Source organism: Lontra canadensis, unplaced genomic scaffold (genome assembly GCF_010015895.1).
Source record: "Lontra canadensis isolate GAN:19392208 unplaced genomic scaffold, GSC_riverotter_1.0 scaffold30, whole genome shotgun sequence".
Lineage (NCBI taxonomy): Eukaryota > Metazoa > Chordata > Mammalia > Carnivora > Mustelidae > Lontra > Lontra canadensis.
The window spans coordinates 17281038-17298563 of NW_022631024.1; the positions used below are offsets into that span (position 1 = coordinate 17281038).

Below are 17526 nucleotides of genomic sequence, written 5' to 3' on the forward strand. Positions count from 1 at the left end.
AGCTGTCCAGCCACTGGGAAGCCACTGGGAAGGTGATAGTGGGCCTTGTCACCGTAGCCCCACCTGCCGGTCAAGAAGGCATCGACGTCCCCATGAGCTGCAGGGACCGGGATACAAGCCATCTTGGGTAGGAATGAAGAGTCAGGTAGGGAAGGTGCCGCTCTGTCCCCAGCGGGGCCTCCGAGCGCAGATCTCTGACCCAGGCACATCCCGTGGCTAAGTGACAACCGGTTCCAGCCAGGCAGATCTGGGCTGGATCCCCCAGTGCAGCTGCTCAGGGCGGGGACTTGTCCCACCCGCTCCACCACACCAACACGTCTCCTCTGTCAAGACCTCAGGGCCCTCCTGACTTGATCTGCTCGCTTGTCCCTCGGCACGAGCACCCGGCAGGCTTCTCCAGCGCGTGTCTCTGGGCCCTGCTCAGGGAGGGCTCTCTCACCGCACCCTCATGGCCCTCCAGGTCGCACACAGGGCCTGGGGCCCCGCGAGCGTCCAGTGACTCCTGTTGCTGACTTTGTCCTATGTGGTCGGTCTGGGGTCCTGTGGCTCACTTCCACTCTCTGTCTTTCCCCAACAGGCTGAGCTCGGGAAGCCCCGAGAGAGAAGCTGCAGTTTGCCGGGAGTTGATTTTAATTATGGACTCTACACCCGGGGACTGGATGGAGGCGTCCCCGCAGGTGAACCAGCAGACTCTGCAGCCCCACGGGACCTGAGCTCTCAAGCCAGGCAGGGGGCCGCGCTCCGGGGACAGAGCCAAGAGTCACGGGGTCTCACATGCTGGTCCCACAGCACCATTCTGGTGGAAACCACAGTCGGGGCTTGGCCGAGACGGGGGTGTCCAGGCAGCATCCTGGTCGGAGGTAGCAGGGAAGTAGCCCAGGCCCCAGCCGGGGTGGAACACTGATCCTGGGCCAGACTGTGCTCTGCACGGTGCGAGCTTCAAGCACAGACGGGCTCAGCGCCAGCCCTCTGATGGCCCCGAGGAGGTAAAGGCCGGGCAAACCCAGCAACTCAAAGGTTGCTCAGGTGCCCTCTGGGATCTCGGGGAATCCTGACCCCTCCTTCCCAGCAGGCCAAGCAGGGCTGTCCCGCAGTGGGCTCTGGGTTGACGGGAAGGGATGCACGCCCCAGCTTCTTCTCAGTCAGGTGCCCCTGGTGGCTTCACCTCCCAGACTGACCGCCGCTCCATGGTGCTATCTCTCCCTGCCCCCAGCCATCGGACACTGGAATGTGTTTAAGCAGCAGCCCACCTGCCCCCATGAGCTGACCCGGAACTACATCGCCATGAACCGGGGGGCAGTAAAAGCCGGTCTGGTAACCGCTCGGGAGAATTTCCTCTACCGCCAGCTCAATGACATCCGTATCAGTGACCAGGAAGACCGGCACGTCAAGAAGGAGCTGCCCTCTTTCCCACCAAATATGACATTTGGGACCCCGGCACGGTAAGGGGGCTGGCACTCAAGGTTCTCTGCTTCACCATGGGGCGGGAGGGAGCTCAGAGGTGTCTGAATTAGGGAACAATGTGGGGCATGACCATTGACTCCAGGAAGGGGTGAGTGTTCCAGGCCTGGTCAAGCAGTGTATCTCACAAACCTCGGTCCCAGTGATGGGTTCAGCAGCAGACACGTAACCCATGTCCCAACTCTGGAAGGCAGGACATTCTACAAAAGCAGAATGTGGTTGCATGTCATCAAATCTCAAATCAAACTGCCTTGATTTTTTTTTTTTTTAGTGGAATTTACTGGCTTATATGATTGAAAAGCTCTGGGGTAGAGAGCTTCAGGCATAGCTGGATCTAGGTAATCGAGGGATGTTACCAATGTAACATCCTGTGCTTCCCGGTCCTGGCTTCATTCTCTGACACGCTCCTTCTTCATGTAGCAAAATGACCAGGAACAGTTCCATTCTCGGCGGGAAGGGCACAGGAACTTCAACAGAGACTTGAGATCAAGACTCCTTGGCCCAACTTCAGAGCTTTGCCTCCCCCAGAACTAACCACACCGAGAAGGGATGGCGAAGTACACTGATTGGCCAGTCTTGGGTCTCATGTCTGCCTCTGAACCAGCTGCCGAGACCGGGAGTTCCCGAGGCCCTGATGGGCCAGGCCGGATCCCCTGCCCCTTCTGGGAGGGGATGGGGGATTGGAATCAGTCTCTGCAAATCGACAGGGTCAGGTGGTGGAAGACATGCAGAAATCAAGGTTCTGACCCCAGAAGGAGGAGAACGGAGCACAGCAGCAGGTGGTTGATACAGCATGGCATCCTCACCCAAACGATGCCGCGGTGCAAACCTCACCAAAACTACTGGCATGTGTGCCTCACGCCATACAAAGGAACAGAAGTGCTTGCAGCTACCAAAATGGCCTGGGGCCTCCAGCTGCCCCAAGCCCCACCTAGATGCCCGAAACCGAGGAGCCAGTATCGTGGTCCGTCTGTGTGGACCGGGTGTGGACCAGGCCCCTTCCCCGCTCCCATCCCACTCTTTCCAGGCATGTCATTTCTTCAGGCTCTGCCCCCGTGCTTTATTTATTTATTTATTTATTTATTTATTTAGTGGTTCCTTCTTTATTTTTAATTTTTCTTCTCATCGTGTTTTATTGTGGTAAGATGCGCTACTTTTACATGTCCGGTTCGGTGGCATTAAGTACATTCCCATTGCCGTGAACCACCGCGACCATCGTCTCCAGAACTTTCTCTTCATCCCAGACTGAAACTCTGCCCCTGGGAGACGGTATCTCTCTGTTCCTCCCTCCCCTCAGCTCTCGGTGGCCGGCGCTCTGCTTTCCGTCTCTGTGATTTTGAGACGGCAGGTGCGTGCTCTAAATGGAATCGTGCAATATTTGATCTTCTGTGTCTGGCTGATTTCATTCACCGTAATGGCTCCGAGGTTCACCCAGGTCCGAAGCAGGTGTCCGAATTTCCTCCCTTTTGAAGGTAGAAAAATATCCCATTGTATGTACACACCACATTTTGTTTATCCGTGTATCCATCTGTGGACACTGGGTTACTTCCACCTTCAGGCTCTTGTGAATCGTGCTGCTGTGAACATCATGTGTAAACATCCGTTTGAGTCCCTGTTTTCAGTTTTCCTGGGGCATCTGCTCACGAGTGGAATTGCTGGGTCATACGCGATTCTAGATTAAGTTTTTTAAGGAACTGCCAGTGTTTTCCATAGCATGAGCCACCAGACTTTCGTGCTTTTCCCTGACTTTTCTCTCGACCCTACGGAGCAAAACCCACTTGTCCCCAGAGTCCAGACCAGCATCTTCTCTGTGGAAAGCTCTCCCACCTCCCACGGACATCTCTCCCCTGAAAGGCATTTCTGTTCCTCAGCCTTCAAAACCTGGACTGTGACCCTGAAGACATGCTGGAAAGTCATTTCTGGACTGGATTAACTAATTTTCTGCTCATCATCCTCTGCCCACCTTTGAAGTAATGCCCCCAGTCAGTCCCTCCAGGGCATTCCCAAGACTGCCCAGAGTGCAGAGGGAGAGACAGTCCCACTGTGCGTCAGGTCACTAAATCCATCCGGGGTGGTCGCCCGTGTCTCCAAGACAGCACGGTGTCTGGGAGCAGCTCTGGCTAGGAGTGAGCCTGGGGTTCTAGTCCTGGCCTGGTCACCAGCTGTTTCCCCTTGAGGCTTCCAGTTCCTCATCTGTCACTGGGCTGTCACAGCACTAACCTGGCATTCCAGGATTCCTGGATTATGTCTGGTCTCTCTGTCAATTTCCTTTGTCTTTAAAACCCTGTGCAGGGGTCTGGGTGGTTGCTTGCCCAGCTTAGGCAGGGAGACATGAACTGACCTTTCCGAAATGTGCTTATGTTTAAAAACATAGGGCACCTGGTGGTACAGTCGGTTGTGTCTGACTCTTGGTTTCGGCTCAGGTGGTGACCCCAGGGTCCTGAGATCGAGTCCCCCATTGGGGAACCCTCCCCTTATTCGCCTCCCCACCACTCTCTTTCTCTTTCTCCTGAAATAAATGAATGAACCTTTAAGGAAAAATTTTAGAAGACACTGAACATTAGCCATCACCTAGTTCAAAGCCCTTATTTAAAAAAAGAAAGTAGGGGCGCCCAGCTGGCTCAGTCAGTAGAGCATGTGACTCTTGGTCTTGGGGTCATGAGTTCAAGCCCCGTGTTACCCATAAAGCTTACTTTAAAAAAAGATAAAAAATAAAATAAATAGGAACACCTGGGTGGCTCAGTTGTTGGGCATCTGATTCTCGGTTTCAGCTCAGATGGTGATCGAGATCGAGCCCCTCATCAGGCTCCATGGTCAGTGGAGAGTCTGCTTGTCCCTCTCCCTTTGTTCCTCATCCTCTTCCTCTCTCTCTCAAATAAATAAATAAAATCTTTAAAAAATAATAAAATAAATAAAACCAGAAAGCAGAAGTTCAGAGAGGCGAAGAGACTTTCCCAAGCATGTTGTGACCAGACAAGAGCCAGATCTGGAGCCCCGCGGGCAGACTCCCCGTTCAGTGCTCGTTCTTCCTCTCCTTGCCTCCCTGGGACTGAGGGACAGTGCAGATGTCCACAGTTTCTGATCCTGGGGCGGTGTTATTCCATGTACAATGGAAAAGCTCAAGTCAGCTGGGCTCCAAAAGGACATCCATTATCATCTGGCTTTCAATATAAAATCTTAAATTGCTATAAAGCCGAGTGGCTACAATTCCAGAGGAAAGACGTGATGAAGTACTGGCCAGATCTTCTGTGATGGTAAACGGGCTTTGCATATGCAAATTGAATGGATTTTAAAATGGTATTTAATGACAATTTTCGTAGCAGACGTTAACATTAATTGCACAAAAATGAAAATGCTGCATTAGGTTGCTGTTAGCAGCAAATATCGTGGCCATAAAGCTTTATCTTTATCAACAGCAGCCTTTTCTCGTGTGACAGGGCAGCTCAGCAAATTGCAAGCAAAAGGGCTTTTACAGAGCAAAAATATCCCCCAAAGCAGGCCCAAATCAGCATCAATTCCGCTTTATTTCTTCGTAAGTGGAGGTTAAGTGGTTGCCGGAAAAGCTTTTACCGAGATGCCCGGCCTGCCTGCAGAACCCCTCCACCTCGCCGCGAACGTGCGAAAAGCAGTTAAAAGATGAGCGCCCCGTCTCCATAATGGGGCTATTACTTTAAAGTTATGGGGCCGAGGCCCATTTCCTAATGATCACCTTTTACAAGCCTCGATTGTATTTATTTCTTTACTTTAAAAGCATGTTAAAAACCAAATCTGATTATACACGACTACCCAAGGAGTTGTTTGGGCGATTTGGTCCAATAAATAAATAGACAAAGAAACAAATGCATGCCATTTACTCACAAGTACAGATATGTTAAAAAAAAATAATCAAGTCCCATCTCGGACTAAATACACGGAAAACTCACTCTAAGCTGGGCCCGCAGCCGAAGCACGCCAAGTGCCGCACAAGAGACAATTCTGACCACAGCTCTGCCTCCTGTCCCCCGACATCAAATCCTCTCGCCCTTTATGTATCTTACGATGGACAAAATAACGGGTATGAGGGGTGGCACACGCCTCCACCAGCACCCGCCCTTAGCCCCCCCACACCAGATGGGATCCAAACCCCAGTTTGGGCTTATTCAATTAGTCCCTTTCCAGTGAGTGGATTTGGTTTCCAGTCTACCCCGATCTGTCGCAGATTGTCACTACATCAGAAAGGTACATTTCAGTTCACGAGCTGCCATGGCTGAAAGAAAGTGGGGCCCTAAGCAATGATTGGGGAGCAGAGCCCGTGCGGACTTGTGGTCGAGAGCGGGGGCCACGGCCAAGTCGACCCCCGGCCATGTTTCCCCATGTGGCACTTAGAAAGTTTGAATGAGTTGCCACATCTGAAAAAGTCAGGGGATTTCATATACAAACCTGGATTCCCCGCTTCTCCTAAAAAGTCAGAAGCCGGGCGACCGAGGTCAGCACCCCTGCCTGGCACCAGGGACTGGCGCTGGGAGGCTGGGCCCCGTTCGGACAGAATCCATGCGTCCTCCTCCATCTATCCGTCCCTCCTCGGCCTGGCTTCTCCCTTTTTTGCTATTTGTCTGGTCCTGGTGGACACCGAGTTTGCAGGCCCCCCACCCCCGTGTAGACTGGCCATACCGATCCCTCGGCGAACTGCTCCTTCCTTTCGTCCTCTGATAGAGGTGGGGGCACCACGAACCGAAGCTGCCCTGAGCTGAGTTTACACGCAGGCAGCCCTTTTGTTCACGGAGTCGCTAATACTAACACCAACCCTACGAAGCAGGTATCCCGCCTCGATGTATGATCCACTTCTCAGGCCAGGAAAGGGGGTGCAGCTTCTGGCTACCAGGTGGCAGAGCAGGCTTTGTACCCCGTCTGGCTGGCCGGCTTTGAAGACCACACCTCTCGGATCAGGCCTCTGGAGAGAGCCCGTCCGCGATGGCTCTCCCGTCTCACCGTCAAATCTCAGACCTCAAGTCAGGGGAGGATTTTAAATTCTTGTCACCCACGTGCAGGGCCGTGACACAGATCTCCAAGCATGCTGTGACCCAAGGTCCACAGACAGATATGTCTGGAGGCCAGAAATGTAACTATTAAAGAAGCACTTAATTATCGATGCATTTTAATAAGTGTTTGCAAATGTTCACATGCCCTTGGCACGTCTTAACTGCTCCTGCTCCTAATGCGCCCAGGACTGTCGATTGTGGGGAGTCGGGGATGCGGGGAGGGAGGAGCAGCAAGCGGTGGCAGCAGCTGGTGCTCCTGGCAGGTTCTGGGCACCCAGGGCTCGGCCACTATCCTGCCTGGGGAGCCTCGTGCCACACGCAAGCCAAGGACAGCTAGCAGGAGGATCTATCCCTCCGTGGATGGCAAACATCGTCCCCCCTCTCCGCCGCGCATGTCTGTGTATGGCATGGGCCAGATGAACAGTAGGAGGCCTCTGCTCTGAACTCACAATGCCAACTATGGGTTATTGTTATAACTGAACGCCTCCCAGGCACCCTCTCCTTAAATAACTCTGAACAGCTCAGTGAGTGCCAGGCTGGGACTCACGTCCCATCATAGAGAAGAAGAGACAGAGGGTCAGAGAGGTGAAGTTATTTGCCCCTGCCTCTGCACTGGGACAGGGATTGGTCTGGTCTAAACACTAGGGATGGTGACTGTGACAGTGACCTGCCTGCCTAACAGACACAGGATGGAGGTGACACGGGTGAAGATGCCACCCACGCTTTCTCTGCACTAGCGGGGGGCGGAGACAGAATCTGCGTCACCTATATGTATATGGAGAGAGGGAGTGGAAGACCACCCTGTCTGGATTTTTCTTTTTTTTTTTTTTTTAAGATTTTATTTATTTGTCAGAGAGAAAGGGAGAGAGAGTGAGCACAGGCAGACAGAATGGCAGGCAGAGGCAGAGGGAGAAGCAGGCTCCCTGCAGAGCAAGGAGCCCAATGCAGGACTCGATCCCAGGACGCTGGGATCATGACCTGAGCTGAAGGCAGCTGCTTAACCAACTGAGCCACCCAGGCGTCCCGATTTTTCTTAAAGCTTTAAACTTTCTCTGAACACAATAAGCTACCCTTCGGATGGGCCCCTCCCCTTCCCTCCCCCTTCAGTGGCTCCCCACATCCCGACAAACAAACTCCTCGATGGGACACCCAGAACCTTCACCGCACTGCCTCCTTTGTGCTCCTCAGCATCCCCGGTGCTGACCACAGGGCCTTTGCTGAAGAGGTCCTCAGTAAACACTCGCCAAATGAACCCACAAACAAAGGGCCACTTTGGAGTCTGAATGTGAAGCCGGTAGCAACGTGCAACTTTGGCAGAAAACTTGGTTCCTCCACCAATTAGTCTGGCTTAGACCCACCAGCCCCCATCCCAGCGCTGAACGCATTCAGACCATGGAGAAATGAGAAGCACAAGAAAAGCAGGAAATGCTACCAGTCCTCCGTCTGTCTGCACTGCTGCCCGCCCAGCGATCAGATGCATCAGCAGCCTGACAGTGACAAACGTGAAGGATGGAGGAAATTTTATAGGCTGTTAAAAAAATGTTTGCTGCCTGACAGGTTTTTTGAATCTTTCTGCCAAGCTGATTTATTTTACAAATTTACAATGGGGCCATCAATCACGCTGGGTTATTTTGTTCCTCCCAGAGCTGACGGCCAAAATCCAAGCCGCCCACCCAAACTCCTATAAAATAATAATAAGACCCTTCCCAGACGACTGACCCGGGGATCCACGACAGTTTCTGAATGGGGAGACCAACTCCAGATTTATGGGTGGCGGGGACACCAGCTGAATGAACCCAGCCTGACCACCAGGGGGAGCGTGTGGCTCTCGCAAGGTCCCCCGCACCTGAAACGCACATCCGGCGGCCAAGAAACCTGGCCCACCTGCTCCCGCCGCTGACAGTTAATAGCTCTCTGCTTTCCTGGACACTCTCGTCCTGGAGGCCAGGGACAATGCCAGTTTTGTTCACTACAAAAACTCAATAAGTATTTGTTGAGGAGAAATACGGTCCAGGACCCTTTAAGGCTTTGAGACAGAGTCTTTGAAAATGAACACACACAGTCCATTTGAGGCCAGAGAGGAGGTGGTAAAGCCAGAGTCTGCTCTGTCCCCTGTGCTTGATGTTATGAATCAATATCAATAAGGCTGTCTTGAACAGTGAATGTGTCCCTTGGCCTTGTTACTAGAGGTAGCAAGTCCAGAACAAGGGAGGTGACCTTCTTACTCTATTCTGATGCTCAGGTCACACTTGAAGCATCAACTTAAAAAATGGGAAGCATCATACGTTCAGGGAAGGCCCATAAACAGGAAGGGGTCCAGAGATAGCAGGACGGGGGTGCTGGCATGAGGGACCAAAACCACCATGTATCAGGAACATGACAATAAATAAGGACAGTGGAGGGGCTTTGTTCTCAGAGCCTTGAGAGAACAAAACGAGGACTGGTGTGTGTGTTTGGAGAGCGGGACTATGGTTCACGTGGCAGAGCCCTCGAGAAACAGCAGACGGGTGCACCATCTCGTTAAATCCCTCCAACAGGGAGGGGCTATCATCTCCATTTTATAGATGAGGAGACTGAGGCCCAGAGAGTCCCTTGCCTGAGGCCACATGGCCAGTTGGTGACAGAGCCAGGATCTGAGCTGCTGTCCATACCCACAGCCTGCAGGCTTCCAGGAGGCTGAGCCAGGGCCTGGATGAGGAAATCATTTCTCAACATCCTGAACCCTGTCCGCAAGGCTGCCCGTCTCCAGGCATGTCCTCGGCCGAGGGAGGCCATTTGCGAACAGCAGAGACAGTGGTCAGTGCTGCTGCTCTCGAGCTCTTCCCAGGGACCAGGTTTTCCACAGAGTGACTCAGTATGTCCTCACGGCGGCCCACCACCTCCACTGACCCGCAGGGAAACTGAGGCAGGGAGAGGTTATGTCCCTGTAGCAAGAGCTCACAGGTGATAGCGGAAGCCTGGGTGTTCGAGTCCAGATGGTTTACTCTAGACCCTCATGCTCAGGGAGGTGTTGGCTGACACCCCAGACCTACGCATCACTACCAGGCCGGGTCCTGGGACACCCCAAACTGGGTCGGACAGGGGCCCCTCCTCATGGGGAGCCTGCTTCTGTGGACCTGACCCGTGGGCCTTTTGTTAAGAGGCCCAGGCAGGGAGAGTAGCTGGGAAGCGGTGTGGGGGGACCCATCCTCTCCCCCTTCCTCTCTGGGACCCCCGCCCCGCTGCGTCTGCTCCTACCTCTGGCCCCTCCCCAAACTCTGCTCACTCCTTCCGCCACGGCGGCTTTGTTGCCAGAGCCAGGAATGAGACATTTTTCATGCTTTGCCTTTTCCCCTCTCTGCTCTCCTGCGGCCCAGACGGAGATTTATTCCCGGCCCGAGGCTCTCGGCATTCGGAGCAGGGAGGGCTCAGGGAGGCGCTGATGGGCCCATAATGGATGGGGCCGTGCTCCCCCGGGGCCTGGCCCTCCCGAACCCCATCCATCAGGAGCGGCTCCGTGCCAGGGTCAGCGCTAACGAGGCCGCAGGCCGCTCCCCCTCGGGGCCTCCCCAGCTCCCGCTCTCCCGCTTTTGATTTTTCCAGAGCTGGGCCTCGCCTGCCCGCGTCGGTGGGCAAAGCGTGGGAGTGGGCCTGGCGCCTCGGCCTCCGCAGCCCCCGCCTCGACACAGCGGGAGGGTTCGCTGGGCTGTGCCTGGCTCTGCCCCTCAGTGACACGGTGGCCCCTCTGACATGGGGGCACGGAGGAGCCGGTCCCGCGGGGAGAGCCAGTTTCGAGCTCAACACAGCACCCCAGCCTGCTGCTGCGCAAGACCCCCACGCAAAAGAATTCAGAGCCTACAGCGTGTCGCTGCACATGTGCTCAGGGACCAAGGCCATCCCTTTCCCTTTGGAGGCCAAATGGAGGCGGCCTTTCGTTCCAGAAAACCGGGTGCCCTGCAGGTTCCAGTAACAATAATACCAGCTTCCGTCTCACTACCTCCTCTGGGGCCTGGCACAGGGACGGGCCCTCCGTGCACAGCCTTTCCCCTGACCTTCAGAATGACCCTTGAGTAGCAACACTCTTTCTACAGATGGGGAAACTGAGGCCCGGAGATGCTTGTCTGTGATCGCGTGGCCAGAGAGTGGGATTTGACCTTGGAGGTCCTGTCTGTCGCTTCTGTCCTATACCGTGTGCTCACTCAGTGCCTGCCTGTGCTGGGCGTCACGCCGGGTGTTCTGGATATCAGGAGGAAACGGGGCGCAAAATGAAACAGGATACATGTTGTTTCGGTGGGAGGGGAGGGTGGCGGGAGGCACCGGGAGACTCTGGGCCCTGCCTGGTTTCGCTCACTGCTGTATCCCCAACGCCTAGCACAGGCCCGGGACCTAGTAGGTGCTCAGTGAGTGCTGGTTGCCTGACTGGAAGGGGAGAAGGGCTGGCTTGCTTGCGATGGCTCCCCAGCTGGGACACAGCCAGCACGTGAGAGGAACAACTTCTTCCCTGGGTTTGGACCTGCTGGGCTCTGGGCTTCGGTTATCGGCTTCCTGGGGCTTCTGGAACAGATCACCACCAACTCGGTGGCTTCACACAACAGAAATGTATTCCCTCCTAACATGGAGCCGGAAATCCAAACTCAGAGTGTCACAGGGCCCCCTTCCCGCTGAAGGTTCTAGGTGAGAATCCCTCCTGCCCTCTGGTGGCTCCGGGTGTCCCTGGGCTTGTGGCTGCGTCCTCCAGCCTCAGCTCTCGGATCACACCGCCTCCTCTCCGCGTGTTTGGGTCTCCCCCCTTTTGTCTCCAACAACGACACGTGTCCCTGGATTCAGGGCTCACCCCAATAATCCAGGGTGATCTGACCTCAAGCTCCCAAAGCTAGTTACGTCGGCCAAGGCTCCTCTCTGACTTCAGGTCACACTCATGGGCTCTGGGGTAGAAGGAGGACATATCTCTGTGGCACCCACCGGTCGTCCTACTGTGGTCATCAGGGCGTCTTCCCGCAAAGTCAGAAAGCCGCGCACTTTAGGCACCCTGGGGTTTGGGGGGAACTTCTTTGTCGCGAACTGAACTATTGCTTCAGCACGCGCGCTCCTGGCGTCTTGTCACGTGCTACCCGTCCTGTGTTTGTGGAAAATAAGAAAGTTCGCAATCAGTCAAGAGTTTTAATCAGCTGAAAGATGACAGATATCTGTGCTTTCTGGAGGAGCAAACGTTTGGCCACTCCTCTCTTCATATTTATTAGGAAACTCTCCAAAAGCGCAGAGAAGTTCAGAAGCTTTCGTAACTAACTCCGTGACCCCGCACTCGGGTTTCACAAATTTTACCCCAGACTGTATTTGCATCCGAGCCCTTATTAGAGAAATAAAATAGATCACATACAGCTTGAAGCCCCTTCTCAGCCCCTCCTGGCCCCGCGCCCTTCCCTCTGCTCCCGGGGACCCTCCCGAGGTTGGAATATGCGTCCTTTCCTCCGGGTTCGCCCATCTTTGCTACAGCGCTAGGCGGCCGTCAATAATGCGTATTTGTGTGTTCATGTGGCTTCAAAACACGAAATCCCTTTGCGTAGCAACTTGCTTTTGCCGCTCCACACCTTTGCAAATGTCACCCTGCCCCGCCGGGTGGGTGTTTCCGTCTCCCATTGCGGGACGTCCAGGTGGCTCCTCATTTCCTGTGGGTGAGGTTCCTCAGGGTCAAGTCGATGGGGGGAGTTGCTGGGCTGAAGGGGCCTCCTCGGCTTCTGCCAGGAGCCGGTGCCCTCTCTGCAACCCCATGGAGCAGGGAGGCCCCATCTGCTACTCAGCCTGTCCCCAGACACTAGGACCCCTGCACAGCAGACGCCTGCGTGTGCACGAGGCACTCCATCCCCCGTCATGTGCCCTGGCTCCACTGGACTCTCCCCCAGCGGGGCTCAAGCCCCAGCGGAGCCTGCAGCGGGGCGGGGGGGCGGGTTGCTGCAGGAGCACAGGGGGAGCTCCCGTTTCAGGCACAGACCCTCAAGGTTGAGAGAGAAGCTTCCAGAAAGCCTGGGCCTGCCTCTGGGCGTCTGTGTGGGGAAATTGCTAATTGACTTCACCCTTGTGAAAAAATGTTAACAAATTGCAAATGACCTCTTAGACAAGTTTAGAAGTCAGGAGAGCACTGCTAACTAAGCCTCCCTGCTCTGTCATTAGCTTTCATGTTGGATCCACAAACAATTAAAAAATAACCACAAGCCCAGAGGTCCTCTTCTCTAATTAGCTCTAAGAGTCCTGCCAGGGAGAGCAGCCCCTCAATTACCGCCCCTTCCTCCAGGCTAGTTAGAAAAGACAGGCCCTCGGGCTGAGGGGGGCCAAGCAGGAATAAGGCGGGGGCGTGAGGAGGGATGTGGGAGCTGTTGCGGGTCCCCCGGGGCCGGGGCTGACCGGCCGCCCGCCCCACAGAGGCGCTGCTGGCGATCAGCTTGGAGGGTCCTCTGCACGGGAAAGGCTCAGAGCTGGACCCCCAAAGGGTGCCGGCGATCCCGTGGGCCAGGCCCCCCGGGGGTGGGGGAGCTGCCACCTCGGTGACACGCCGGGGCCTGGGCAAGTCGGAAAGTCCGACGGTGGGGCCCAGGCCACTGTACCTGGGATAGGCTGTCGGGATAATTCTTTTGTGTCCTCAAGACTGAGGATCCCTGGTCCCCGCGGGATTGAAAGGCTGTTCGGATGCAGGCCGGGGCCTGTGTCTTGCCGCTCCAGGCACCTGGCGTTGGCGGGATTTCCGTAAGCCCTCGAGCACGCTTGCTATCGTGAGCCCTCTCCTCCGCACAAAAAAAGCATTATAATAATCTAAAATATTTAATGGCTGTGCTGATTTTAAAAGAAATCAAAACATTTCCATGGGTCCCTAACAGTGTCCTAGAGCCTAGGCGTCAGGCCTCCCGGGCCAGTGGGCAGGTTCGTCCTGCTTTTCCCTTCGCGCCTGTCCAAACCCTCCCTCCTCTGAGCGAGTTTCCTCTCTTCTCCCACCTCTTCCCAAGGGAGCGGAGATGGAGGCGGGGAGAGGATGGAAAACTAGCCGCGAAGCCTGAAGACCCCAGACTCCGCACGGCACTCTCTGGCTCCCACGCTGAGGGGCTCTGAGCTCCCGCTCTTTGCGGGCCTCCATTTCTCCATCTGTAGGTGGGGGCAAGACTACGTCCTCCTGGGTCAGAAGAAAGGGTGTGAGTTCATCAGTAAAGAGTCCTTGGAGTTCTTGAAAAGAGAGACACCAAGGACTGTCACCACATAGCCTTGTGATTCAAGGCACAGAGCCTCTTGGAGAGGGGGCAGTTTCCCAGGCTGTAGAGGCCTGGCGGGTAGGAGAGGGAAGCCGACGCTGTGTGAGGCAGTAGGGAGTGGTGGGGTCTGTGTCTCAGTGGAGCACATGCCTGGTCCAAGGGCAGCAACTCCAGCCGGTTATGGAGCCATGGGAATGGGGGCCCAGCGCTGCCCTAACGGACGATCTAATGCCTCACTAAGGAAAGCCAGACATTTGGGTTTTTCCGTGAATTCTGATTTTAAAAATGTATACATTGGTGGCAGAGAGTTTTTGAACACTGGAGACTGCTATTTGCAACCATGCCGGGGCAGGACCCTGAAATGCAGGTCGCGAGCAGCCGACTTCCTCTACTTGAACTTCACTCACGCTAGGTGCTCACCAACCAGTGTCTTCGTCGGTAAAACGGGGACTGACTGCAGTCCCAGGTCCTCTCCCTCGTGGGGCTCTTGTGAGGGTGACCTGGAACCGTCCTGGGCACGTGGGTGCAGCGTGGGAGGGAGGCGGCGTGGTGGCCAAGGGTCCCGGAGGGGCCTGGGGTGAGGAAGCGTTGTGCATCCTGACCGTACGGTGGGCGCGTGAAGCCCTGCGTGTGATGACATTGAGGAGAAATAAACACACACACGACCACGGGTAAGTCTGGGGGGAGCTGAATGAGATGCGTGGACTGAACCCCTCTGCTTTGTTTCTTACAATTGCTTGTGAAATCGACAGTGATCTCCATAAAAATGTTAATTAAAAGAAACAAAGCACAAAATAAAAAACGGATTTAGCTGTGGCTTTGGCAGGGTGAAGGCAAAGTCAGCCAGGAGCACCTCCGGGGAGAAACAGCGGTGCAGCTGCAGGCAGGAGGCTCCGCGGACGGTGCCTGATGTCCCTGGGCTGTCAGACACAGGGGCCCGTTCAGGAAGCCTCGGGTGTGGAGCTGAAGGGAAGGCGCCCGGCCCCGAAGCGGGCTGCTCCGGGCCATCTGAGCACGCAAGCCCCATGGGGCAGGGAGGGACAGCTCTGGCGGGTGCACAAGGAGCTGGGGCTCCTTACACGGTGCCACTGTGGGCTGTCCCTCGTGGGCTCGGTTTTGATTTCCAGCCTGTAACAGAAGCCCGGCCCTCCAGCCCACTCCCTCCCCCAAAACCAGACCGTCCGTGGTCCTTGGCCGCGGCCCATCCCGGAGGCCACTGTCTACTCCTCCAGCCCTCCGGGGCCGTGCGGGGGCTGGTGCCAGCGCCTTGCCCACCCCCTGGGAGCGGCGGACCACTGGCATAGTAGAGATGGATTTTAATTTTATTTTAACAAAATCGCTGTCCCCACTGAAGAAGCATCAAGCGCCAAATAAGGCCCAGTTTTGAGCGGAATCACGTTGAACAGACCTCCGTGCTGTCATTGATTTTCCAGGAAGAAAAAAATTGCCTCTGGCTACTAAACCGAATTAGTAGTCACTGATGACCAATTATTTTAGCCCGCTGCGCACGGAGAGCCGTACTAAAATCCGGTTTGTCAGACCCAAGGCTCCCTTCTCAAACACCTTTCAACAAATGTGTACCTGAAGTCCCTCAGAAGGTTCCTGCAGTTTCCTCTCCTCCGCCAACTTCTCCAGCTCCACAAAGTTTTAATGAGCAGCGAAGATGAAGATGGGTTGCCATGAAAGGGGCCCCCCTAATCCACAGAGCGCTCTTTGGCAGAGAGGAGCCGAGCCGGCAAATCAGAGCTGTCAGCCCTCATCCCCCGCACGCACAAAGTGTCAGCCTAATGTTTGCAAATGATAATTTCCATTTCTCTACCTCGTCCCTGGTGCCTTCATCCGAGATCAACCCCTGGTCTGGGGTATCAATCGCGAAGCGGCGAAGATGGGTCGGATTGAACTAATTTGAAGTTTCTTGCCGGCCTACCCCAAGTAGAGCTGATTTCATTTCATTTTATTCCCCATTTTCCGCTTTATTAGACTTAGTTTTGACATGGTTTTGTTGTGAGCGAAAACGTCAGGGTGGTGAGGAACTTCTCCGAGAGGTTCCTGCCGGGTTATGGGCAGACAGTTTGTCACCAACGGGCACTGCTCAGACGCGGTGGGACGGGCACACAGAAATCCTCGCAACCGCGTGCCAGGGCCCGAGGCCCCCGGGATGGGGCCGCCTGGGTTCAGGACCCATCAGCCTTCTCTCTGTAGAGCAAGGACTGCCGGACGGAAAACACAGCTTTACCGTCCGGGCACAGAGCAGGACCAGCAGCGAGGCCACCAGGACAGGCCACTGGGCAGCGACCACTGGATAGCTCAGACCCCCTTTGGGGTTGCTGGACATGCAGCCCAACCATGAAGAGGTTAACCCTTTAGAGTCAGGGGAACCTGGGTGGGGATCCTGAATGGGGTCCCCCTGCTCTGGCACCTGCCTGCTCCATGTCCGTGAGCAAACCCTGGGCAAGTTGCTTGATTTATCTGAGCCTCAGTTTCCCTCCGTGAAAGCAGGAATGTTCCCCCTCACTGTCGGAGTCGTGAGGAATCAGTAGGACCGCAGCTGGAGTGCTTGATGGCAGGTGGATATAGTAAGTGCTCATTAAAACGGGCGGTATTTCCCACCTGCTGTTGGTCTCCCATGCTCGTCAGGCCAGTGCAGGGCTGGGAGGCACGGGGCCAGCCTGATCGGATCCCCTGTCTTTGCTCATGCCCACTGCTCTGTAAGGAGTCCCTCGCTTCACTCCCCCACCCCAACCTCCACCCTCTGCTCACCCGCAAAGAGCCATCAAATGCTCTGAGAGAACATTCCTCCTCGCAAGTCCTGCCGAAGGAGACTCCCTGCCTGGGGGTGCAGAGGGCTGCAGGCAGATCCGTCCACAAGCTCCCCACACAAACGCCACGCTCCCTGGCTGTGTGGTCTTGGGCAAGACCGTGACCTTCTCTGGGCCTCGGATTTCCCATCTTAATGAGAATATTAATGTTGTGAGACAGAGCCTTGCATCAGGCTCCGCGCTCAGCGTGGAGTCTGCTGTCCCTCTTCCTCTGTTCATCTTCCCCCTGCTATCTCTCTCTCAAATAGATACATAAATTAAAAAAACAAAAACAAAAACAAAAACAAAAAAAAACATCTCCAGGGCCATGGTCCTCAGGATTGAGGAAGCAGGCAGGACGTGTGCGCTGTGACGATCATGGTTATTGTTGCTACAGACTGTAGACAGCTCATTCCCGTTAGCGGGAGCCTGTTCACGCTCCTGGCGGGTTGGATGGGTGAGAGGACAGATGAGTTCGTGGACACAGGGCTGATCTCATTCAGAGGATGGGTAGCCCTTCCTCCCCTGGAATGGCCTGGGTCCTCAAATCCTATGCCGCCACCCCCCTCCTGGTCTAATTCACTCCACCGCCACAGCAACCGTTGGGAAGCGTGGCCATCACCGTGCATCAGCCTCTCTCCTCTTGCTCAGAAACCATCTGTAGCTCCCTAGCACCCTCACCAACCCCTTTCTCTCTTAGAACTCCTGCCTTGGCCATTTTCTCCACAATCTGTCTTCTTGGTTTTTTCTCTTAAAACAACTTTATTCGGGTGTAATTTTTAGACACGGAAATGGTTCATGTATAATTTGATGAGTTTTGACAAATTTATCCAACTTGGAGCTGGGGGTGCCTGGTCGGTTCAGCCGGTAGAGCGTCTAACTCTTGATCTCAGGGTTGTGAGTTCGAGCCCCACATTGGGCGTAAAGATAACTTTAAAAAACTTTAGATACCGGAGTAGTCAATGAAAATACAGCACATTTCCATGACACCCCAAAGTCCCCAGAAGCCCTTTACGGACAGTCCTCTCCCTGCCT

General features: G+C 55.0%; 1 protein-coding gene across 1 annotated transcript in view; it reads left to right on the plus strand.

The window, feature by feature from the left end:
• Positions 1-17526, plus strand: part of CFAP77 (cilia and flagella associated protein 77) — a 121616-nt gene that overhangs the window by 69101 nt on the left and 34989 nt on the right. The window contains exons 2-3 of the mRNA XM_032866386.1: positions 578-677; positions 1214-1442. Of these exons, the coding sequence (XP_032722277.1) occupies positions 578-677; positions 1214-1442 (329 nt within the window). The remainder of the gene's footprint in view (positions 1-577; positions 678-1213; positions 1443-17526) is intronic.